Source organism: Phaethon lepturus, unplaced genomic scaffold (genome assembly GCF_000687285.1).
Source record: "Phaethon lepturus isolate BGI_N335 unplaced genomic scaffold, ASM68728v1 scaffold32588, whole genome shotgun sequence".
Lineage (NCBI taxonomy): Eukaryota > Metazoa > Chordata > Aves > Phaethontiformes > Phaethontidae > Phaethon > Phaethon lepturus.
The window spans coordinates 1,986-12,626 of NW_010557432.1; the positions used below are offsets into that span (position 1 = coordinate 1,986).

Here is a 10,641-nt window from a genome sequence, read left to right on the forward strand (position 1 = left end):
TGAAGACCTCCATTCTTTGGGCACTATAATAGTGCTCATCTTTCTTACCCCCAAGAAAACATGGAATTTGGCATTTCTTTATCTGTGGTTTTGGAAAAGGATGGCTTAAATCAAACCTCGCTTCTCCCAGTGTGCCTTACTAATGCTTTGAGCACCCATCAATCACAAATGGAGGCAGTCTTCCCAGATGAAGTTGCTAATGGAAAAGTCACAGGGCAAGTTGCTTGCTTACTCGACCTTGCATCACACTGCAAGTCAAAGCTGATTTGGGATCATCGAGTTTACTCCCCTGGGCTGAGCAAACTTCTTGCACTGCTGTTGGGTAGCGGGTAGACAAAGCACAAGGAGGAGAGGACAGTTAGGGCCCTGAAGTCTTACAGGCAGAAGCAACAATGAGAGCAGGCTTTTAAATGAGTCTGCAGCCGGTGTTCTCAGTTTCACGGCAAACGTGGAATAGTTTCTTGGGAGAAAAGAAGTCCTATGTGCCTGGTGCACAGTGGAAAGAATCATTATAATAGGCCAGACTATAAGCTTGATGATATGAATTTGGTGTTGCTGAAGCTGAAACACTGGAAGTAATTGCAAACATCAGCTCAGCTTATGATACATTGGATTACTACGCTGGTTACTTATAGAAGCAGTTATTTTGTGCTACTGTATCCTCAATTTCTACAGCTGTTCGTTCCCCGAAATTAGAAACTGTATCCCACACAGAGTCACAAGAAGCCATAAAAAATTGTCTTGTTTCATGTTTCAGTGGCACTGAGCATGTTTTGCTGCTCGCTGTAGCTGTATGATATTCAGAATATCACAGGAGAACTAATAAGCTTGGAAGAGGTCACACGTTGTTCTAAATACCATGCTTGAAGGCCTAAGGGCTGGGTCCTCCCTCTTGCTAGCTCTTGCCTTCATTTGCCAGTGCTTTTTGCTGAAGGCTTACTCTACTGCTGCCAGTGTGTTTCTTTGGGACAGAGCTTTTATGCCAGTTACTAGCTCATTTCAAAGCAGAATGCCAAACTGGTGGTGTTTCTGTGGCCCTTCTTGCATTAGTACTAGCATCTTTCCCTGGGCTGCTCTGCCAAGGTCAGCCACCCTCCTGGAAGCCAGACCTGGCCCATCCTCTAGACTAGCTGTGGTGTCATCAAGCATGAAGCAGAATTTGCCATCATAGCCTTGTAAATCAAGAACAGAAACATGACCTCAACTGTGCTGATGCAGCTATGGACGTGGTGAAAGTAAAATGAATGTGTCCCTGGGAAAAAAAGGCTATAGGAATGTTTTTTTATATAGTACACAGTAATGTCCTGTTGTCATCCTTAAGGCACTGCACTGAGCCTGGTTTGCCCTAGCTGTTTTGATCCAGTGGTTAAGGAAAAGAAGAAACAAGGGTGCTTACTGAACTGAAAACAAGAAGCGTATTTTAGTGCTCTTTAGCCTCAAGACAGTTGTGCAGGAGTCTCAGCCTGAGCCAGAGGTAGGATTACTTTCTGTTCCTCCCTTTGACTCAGTCAAACAACTGCCCTACTGATAAAGCAAAGGCTCCTGCTGGTCACATTTGTACAGCTCACTGATGAGGTCGTTCAAGTATTATTTGGAAAGACACTTTGCCTACAGAATAAAGAAAGCAAAAAAGAAAAGTAGGTGAAACATGCAGGGGATTGCTGTTCTGTAGGTACCTGAAAGGGAACCACATTTGATGTACAAAAGCCAGCTGTCTTTATAAAATGAAACCCGTAACACTTACAAGAACTTAAGATGTTTTATAGGCTAACAGTTTCCAGGCATTCAAGTGTCCTGGTTTCATCTGGGATAGACTTAATTTTCCTCCTGATAGCTGGTATAGTGCTGTGTTTAGGATTTGGGATGAAAACAATGTTGGTAATACACTGATGTTTTAGTTGTTGCTGAATATTGCTTACATTATTTGAGGACTTTTCAGCCAGTAAGAAGCTGGGATGGGGCACAGCCAGGACAGCTGACCCAAACTGGTCAAAGCGATATTCCATACTATACGATGTCATGCTCAGTATATAAACTGGGGGAGTTGGCTGGAGGCACCATGGCTCGGGAACTGGCTGGGCATCACTCAGCGGGTTGTGAGCAATTGTATTGTGCATCACTTATTTTTTATGTTGTTATTACTATTACTATTACTATTTTTTATCTTCCCTTGCTGTCCTATGAAACTGTCTTTATCTAACTCAACACAAGAGTTTTACCTTTTTTTCCCCGATTCTCCTCCTCATCCCACTGGGGGGGGGCGGGGAGAAGTGAGCAAGCAGCTGCGTGGTGCTTAGCTACCAGCTGGGGTTAAACCATGACAGTCCTTTTTTGGCACCCAACATGGGGCGTGAAGGGTTCGAGATAACGACAGGTTTGATTGGAACGTGCTAGGTTGAATTTATAGCTGTTATTGTTGTTTAGCTATTAATTGACAGGCTTCTGTGCTTGCCACGGGGCCTGCTTGCCTTACTGTATATTGAAGTCTAGTGCTTGCTAGTGGCTGCTTTTTGCGTGGGGTTTATCACCTCTGGGCATTGTATTAAGGTTATTGCTTTTGTGTTCTGTGTAACACTGGCTTACGGTATGATAAAATCACTGGTTGTTAGGCCAATTTGGTTCTTGTACTCAGCGGTGGTGGGTGGCATGCAGGGTGGAGCAGTAATGGCGGCTTCATCTATGTACTTCAGAAGCCATCTATCTGAAGCTATTAATAATTACACTTTTTAACTTTACTCCTTGGGGACCCAATCTATGGAGGAGACACCTTCCTCCATCTTCTTCTTCTTCTTCTTCTTCCCCTTCAGAGTAATTACAATAGCTCTTGGGAAAAGGAAGAAAATAATCCAACGCTGGTTTTGAACGCTGGTTTTGCCATAAACCAAAGTAAGGTCAAGGGACCTGCACAGGAGATCCAGTTTTCAGCAATAAAAAGGCAAGATGGACATTGTCAGATCCCAATGGATGTGATCAACAAAATAACAGCTATGTCCCCACCGCTCAGCAGAAAGGAAACACAAGCTTTCTGAGGCATTGTGTGTTTTTGGAGAATGCATATTCCAAATTACAGTCTGATTGTAAGCCCTCTCTATCAAGAGAAGAATGATTTATCGAGGAAGAAGAACAATTTCAAATGGGGCCCTGAGCAACAACAAGCCTTTGGGCAAATTAAATGGGAGATTGTTCATGCAGTAGCCCCTGGGCCAATTTGGGCAGGATGAGATGTTAAAAATGTGCTCTACTTTGCAGCTGGGAAGAATGGCCCTACCTGGAGTATCTGACAGTAAGCACCAGGGGAGACTCAAGATCGACCCCTCAGATTTTGGAGTAAGGGATAGAGAGGGTCTGAGGCATGCTATACGCCCACTGAAAAAGAGATACCGGTAGCATATGGATGGGTTCGAGCTCTTCAGAAGTGATTGGTACTGGAGCACAGCTCCTCCTGGCACCCCGACTGCTGGTGCTGGGCTGGATGTTCAAAGGGAGGGGCCCCTCCACACGTCATGCAGCTGATGCTGTGTGGAGTAAGTGTGTCCCACTGATCACACAGTGGGCTCAAATGGGAAAGCCCAATTGCCCAGGAATCTTGGAAGTGATGATGGACTGGCCAGAAGGCAAAGATTTCAGAATATCACCAGAGGAAGAGCTGATGCATGCTGAAGAGGCCCCACCGTGTAATAAACTCCCAGAAAATGAGAAGCAATATGGCCTGTTCACTGATGGGTCCTGTCTTGTTGTAGGAGAAGACAGAAGGTGGAAAGCACTTGGGTGATGTGGGAGGATGGGGAATTCTGACATGTACCTCAGGGGGATTTGATTTGGGGGTAGAATAGCCAATGATCTGAATTATATGATGTTAATTGCTATATAATACTGTATGTGATCACTACTATGGTTGCTATACACCATATTAACGATATTGTAGTAAGAACCACCCAGATTAATGAAACCCAACACAGACCAGTGGTGATAGAACCAGCACTGGCTCCAGCCTGCGCCAATGCAACACCACACACCATCTCTCCTGCCCTGAAGGGCTGTTATGACAGATGGGAGACCAAAGTCATGGACTAAATGAACTCAACAGACACTGTAGAGGGATGGTCTGTAAACTAAGGAATGGTATCTTTGTGTGTATATATCAAAAGACGGGAAAAGTGGTGGTGATTAACTGGAATGTATTGGAAAGTGTGGAACCTGGGCATGACATAGATGGTGTAGAATAAGGGGTGGATAGTGTCCTCATTTCAGCTGGGATAATTTTCTTCCTGATAGCTGGTATAGTGCTGTGTTTTAGATTGTCATTATTATTTTCTTTTCGCTTGCTGTCCTATTAAACTATCTTTACCTCAACACACAATTTTCTTTTTTCTCCCCACCCCCCCCACTTCTGCTCTACCTCCCACTTGGACAGAGGGGTAAGGAGCAGGCAAAAGGGTGCATGGTGCTTAGCTGCTGGCTGGGGTTAAACCATGACACAAAGTTACAACACATGTACTGTCATGTAGCACCTATTTCCAGGAAGAAAAACTGAATTGTCTTCATGACACTTTTGCTTCAGAGCAGTATGAAAAGCATCAGCTCTGTCCCAAGCCAGATGGTGGAAGAAAACTACCACAGTACAAGTTAAATCTGGACCTGTCTTCTCAGCATATTTTCTGAAAGAAGTTTTTTTCTAAGATTTTTCTGTGAATAGCTGCCTAAAAAGAAGGGGGTGGTGTCTTTAAACAAACATCTGGTCTAAGAAAAGAGGCAATGAACAATTTTGTAATTATATTGGAAATGCTTAAACTACAATAATTAAAACATTCATACATAATCTTTCAAGAGTCAGCTTAAAATAATGCACACAATACATTAATTTCAGAACATCTTAGATGTATCAGTTGGTTGTATTCACTGACAGCAAGTTTCTCTCCTCTGCAGGTTCAAAGATGCCCAAGAGGGCTGGTACTGATTTCCATGACACAGTACTGAGGGCTATCTGATTTCAGTAATCAAGGTGGAAGTCAAGCTTCGTGTGTCAGCAGGCTGACAGATTCCAAACCGCGTGTGTGCCGATAAAGCCTGGAGGTTTTTACTCATGCGCGTTAGCAAAGGAAGCTCCTGCAGCAGCCAAGCAACCACTGGCTCTATATGCAGTATGGTGCGGAACAGCAGCCAAACAGCAGTCAGCGATGAACCAAAGCAAGCTTCACATCTAGCTCCAGGGTCAGGACCAAAGCTGGTAGAGGAAGGGACTATTTTAAGTGCAGTAACTTCAGAGAGCTTGTGGATCACATGACTTTAGCAGGCCTGTGAAGATTGACCACATCCTTGTCAGCTTCATGTATTATGTGGTTGCATTAGAGCCAGTCCCTATTTAACAAACACGAGAACAGGCCCAAATCATTAACATGTTATCCTAACTGGTACAAAACTTAACTATAGCTTACCATGAAGTATAAGTACTTGTGCATACTTTATTAACCAAGTATAAGATCTAGAATTTCTAAAAAGAACACCACAGAATCTTAGTTTAAGCCTGGGCGATTGAACATATACAGGAATTACAAGGCTTGGAATAAAAGACAAGCAGGTGAGGGAGTTTTCTTGACCAAGAGGCAGGGGTGAAGTGCAATCAACTTCGCTTGAGCTTGCATCCTGGAGCTTTATACAAATTGCAAAGTCAGTTTAATTACTTAGTTTATTTCTTTATGCTTTTAGAAACAACTATGGCTGGATAGAACAACAAATAGCAGGAAGTGAAGATGACTACTGCTTGTAGTCCTTCACTCATCCACTAATGCATACAAAACAAGCATCACAAGTTATTCACTGGCCCGTTTACGATGTCTGACATTGAACACCGCCTCTAGGGTGATGCTCATCATCTTCATAGACTTCTCCATTATAGTGGTGTTTTCTTTTTTGAGATGGATCAAAGTCCACTAACTCCACTTGTTCCATTTCCTCAGTTTCTTCTATTTCCTGCCTTGTAGGTAGCAGTTTTTCAAGTAAAGACAGCTTATCTGAGGAGAGGAAGCCACTCTCTGGGAAGTTCACCTGAAATCATCAAGAACTGGGATTACTCAAGCCTGCCTGAACTGGCCTTTTTCCATTCTGCTACAGGTCAAATATCTGCCTAAGTCAGCTTTATCATCACAGATGACATAAAACCAGCACTTAAAAATATTTAAGTCACCAAGCTATTTTTTCATGCCTACAAGAAGTTAACGTCTAACTCTGCCAACTTAACCAAGTCTTATCCAACATTTCTTCTGCCTCAGGCTGCCCTCTGGCATCACCCTAAAAGCAAAGTACAAGATATATCAACATTAGAGATACAGTTCAATCGCTTCTAAAACCACACCAGACAGAGCCACTGCCAGAGCTCCCAGCACTAGCTTGTCTCCAAAGAGCATTATCAGTATTTTCAAGCCTACACCTTTGCTCCAGCACAGGGGAAGTTACTTATCCATCCTTCCTACAGGATGACAGAAACTAAAGAACATGCCAAGCAAATGTAAATTCACAAGGTGTCCAAAGAAATCCTTCTCGTACTTAACCTACTTGCAGCACAGTGTGTTCTGGAAATTTTTTCTTTGTTCTGAACTGTAACTCCATTTAATGGATTCCATGTTATCACCATTGTCAAAAACAAATACCAAACCAGGACATCTGATAATTGGTATCTCTTCTTGATTGAGGTAATGCTTAGAGGTTCAATTTTGGATGCATGTTCAGTGCTGAACTGTGCCATAGAAGGAAGCTGATCCACTTACCCTGAATTCTATGATCAGACGTCCTTTTTCATATGGTCTGCGATAAATTGGCATACCTTCATTCAACACACACTTAATAGCCCCATGCTTGACAACCTGGCCTAAAAAAAAAAAGACCACAAAAAGGAAGGGATCCATGCAAGGGACAGAAGCAGCTTTAGTGTTGAACACCCTTCAGTATTTATGTAATCTTCTACATTGTGGTTAGACAACTACACCAATATAATAGTATCTAATAGGGACTTGCTGCCTAGTAACTTCTGAGTAGGAAAGCAGGTTGATGTCTAGATTACATTCTTGTAACCTTGTTATGCTTCCCAAAGGAAGCATACTTACAAATTTATTAAGCGCTCCATCAGTTCCAAGGCTGAAAAAGTGGTTTTCAGAGACCCACGGCCTTCAATTCTCATGAGGCATCCTCAGGATACAAGTATGTCCATGAGGTAAGGTCTGTTACTATATCACGCAAAGAGAAAGTTACTGCTGACTGCTATCCAAAAATCCTTTTTCGTTTAAAGATTTGTACTGCAAAGACTAGGAAAAAAAGCTTGATACCAGTACACATCCCTTGTACATCAAGATGGGATGCTTCTGTTCCTTTAAACTTCCAGCTTACATTGACTGTATGCTTGGAGTTTTGGCAGAAAGCAAACCAACACTTACCAGGATGGGAGGTAATAATAATAGTTCTATTATCCAGCGTTGTGATGGGCTTTTGAAAGCCACACAGTGCTTCAACCAGTTGAATATCAATAGACATAAGAAGGTCTTCATCTCGTCTAAGGTAGAACCAATCAAGAACAGTCACAGAGAGAGAGAAACAATAAAAGAATCAAACCCAACTTTAGTATTTAACTTAGCAAGGACAATAAAGCTGTAATTTTAATAGAAACCCGGGCAATTAAATAAAGAATACTGAATATTGATTCAGCACCTCAAGCCAGTAATTACAGGAATGATACCCACGCTGAGAGCCATTACTAATCAAGTCTAGGTATCCAAAGTGTAGAAGTGTTTACTGAAAAATAAATACATACAGCAAGGCTCAGCTGCATTCAGTTTCACTTCACCACTCCTTCCCAATTCTAGGAAGAGGTTCTCTCTCAGCCTCCTAAACACTGCAACTGGGACAATTAAACCCTTCCTTTATGTAGACTAATACTTAAGTGTGTCAGCTAGCTCTACATTATTCTTTTACACTCGCTTTCTGAAGATCTGGTACTAGGGAAGTTTGAACAGGTGATGCCCGTTCTGGATTATGATGAAAGTGCTTCTAGAAAGTACCATGAAGTATCTGGAAGAGATAATGTAATTGTTTTAACTGCCTATTCTGACTTCAGTATGGTAGTGCTAGTGACGTCTGCATGCAGGTTCAAGGACTACAAAATTCTCCATCCCCCTATTCAAAGAACTTAAGTTATTTCACTCATCCTGTTTTAAAGGTCTTTACAAGGAACCTTGCCCAAAAAGTTAATTTTAGACTCTGACAGGAGAGGGGTAACATTCCACTTGTCCCAGAAGCAGCATGACCTCAGCATATCCCCACAAGACCAGTAATATCAAGGGGTATCTAAGGACACTAGAACTGAAGCCAGCATGCAGAAAGATGGACAAAAATAAGCAGAAGAGTTGTGACTTCAAGTCCCAAGTAACCATGCAAACAGTTTGGCCCAGACTGTCCCTTTGGCATAGCTAATTCAGTATCTGGTTTCACTGGAAGTTAAGAAAAATCAGCTGAGTAAGCTTATCCAAAGCAAACAGAACTGATTCTTAACCTGTGAGCTCAGTGTTCTTTGGCATAGAGTTCTGGCACCATCTTCCAGAGCTCAGCACCATACAGGACAGTCAGGCAGACCAGCTGCAGGTTTCCGAAGAACCTTTGATTCACTGCTCCTATTTACAAGTACAGTATCAGTGGTCGGTGTTGACACAAATGCTTTCTCTAAATCCATTGATTCCCTTGTTACTGGTCTGAACAGAAGCAGTGAGACACCAAGTGCAATACATTTCTGTGAGATGACCAGTGTTACTTTTAATCAGACCAAAACGTACTGGACAGACTCATTCCACAAACAGTAACTTTACGCAAGAAGGCTTGCAACACCAAGCAGTACTGTCCAGCAACACGAAATACTTGAGACATGGTCAATGCTGCTTGAGTCACTTTTGCAAGAAAGAACAGACAGGACGGATGACCCTGCCCAGTGCACTCAGGCAGGAAATTAGGTGTGGGAAACCACCTTTGATCAGAAGGATGCATGCTATACTCAGTAAAGTTAGCATAAATAAGATCCCTGAGGAAAACTGAACACACAAGTAGGTTTCTGTGCCTTGAAGCCAAGTGGGCAATAAGGAACAGCTGCCTACACTAAACGGTAACTTTCTGAGGTAAGTGATGGAACACTATCCTAGGAGGAGCAAAGAAATAATCACAAATATTCACATCTGTTGAACAACGCTCATATAAGAATACCTTGCACTACTAGAACACAAGTGGCTGTGACTAGTTGTTTCAGGATTCCAGGATACCTCAGTGCTCCTTTGGCCACCCAAACAAACTCACAGGTGCGTTCCAGCCACATGATCCTACCTACTGATATTTCCAATAGATAAAAGGTGAGTGGTAACCAAGGAAGCATGTGGACAAGCACGTCAGGAGATTAATATGAAGGACTTCCAGAGTTTTTACCTTGTAAATACAGAGTGGTCTTTTTGATCCAAGACAATGATAATGTCCCCTGGCTCTAGTCCTGGCTCTTGGTCCCCTTCACCATGGAATGTTATTTTCTGACCATCCTTCATTCCTATTGTAGAAAAACAAACAAACAAACATTTGCCATCTTTTTAAGTGAAAAGAAGTAGTAAGAAATATTTTTATAGGCACAAGCTGGTACTAGGAGATCTCTGGATCTTTAACTTGGAACATCAGAACCTTCCCTTGAAGCCTTCATATTTTTTTTTAATCCACTCACATGTCCAACAGATTTAAGTGGTGCCAACCTGAGCTATGTCTCAAGATCATTACGCTCAACTGTAGTGCAAAACAGTGCTCAACAGCAAAACAGTGCAAAAGATAAAGTCCTTGAGGGAAACATTATCAAAACAGCTTTCACTATATGCACAGCCCTATAAAGAAAACAGAAACACTACATACAAAATACATTTAAAGAGCAAGTGACCAATCAGCTTCTTCAATTTTATAAATATATGTGGCAGACCTACTTATGAAACATGATCTCGGCACCTGCTGAGTGCAAGATGCACTCTCCCTGGGACTGTAACCATCACGTAAGAAACCCATTTCACCCACACAGAAGTCTGTCTACCATAAATTCTAGCTGCCTCATGCTAGCTCAGAGTCTGTTTTTATATAAGGAAGGGAAAATAAAACTCTTCTTACTGATTTCCCTGTTTAAAATGTCAGTAATATATCCCTAGTAGCCTGCACATTTAACGTTACTGTAAGATTTTCCCTGTTAAAAACAAATCCAGGCATTGCATAAGGTGTGCTTACACATACAACAGTTACAGGTGACAATCAGGTGCAAGCCTGCAGATGCCATGTGCTTGTCAGCTGGCTCTATCTTAAAAGCTGTACTATCCAGAGCCTTCTCCCACCAGCTTTTGAGCAGCCTCTTCAAGAGAGATGCCTTTGTCACTCAGCTCTGTCATGTTCTCACATCACTCTGAGGGTCTGTGTATCCAGTTGCATTTTGCCAGGCACAGAGCACCTGTGCTCAGCAGCATTGTCAGGGTTGCATAGCAGACAAGAGTGCTAAGCACAAGACGCTTAGCACTGTCTCTGCACCCTATTACTATAGCAGACCTGGTTCCCCTTCACACTGAAACACAGTAGAAGTGATCGGAGTCTGCAGGG

At 42.4% G+C, this 10,641-nt stretch overlaps 1 protein-coding gene across 1 annotated transcript in view; it reads right to left on the reverse strand.

The window, feature by feature from the left end:
- Positions 1-5,397: 5,397 nt before the first annotated feature.
- Positions 5,398-10,641, reverse strand: part of LOC104625199 (dnaJ homolog subfamily A member 1-like) — a 7,452-nt gene continuing 2,208 nt past the window's right edge. The window contains 4 exon segments of the mRNA XM_010292765.1: positions 5,398-6,045; positions 6,765-6,865; positions 7,428-7,543; positions 9,454-9,568. Of these exon segments, the coding sequence (XP_010291067.1) occupies positions 5,827-6,045; positions 6,765-6,865; positions 7,428-7,543; positions 9,454-9,568 (551 nt within the window). The 3' untranslated portion in view covers positions 5,398-5,826.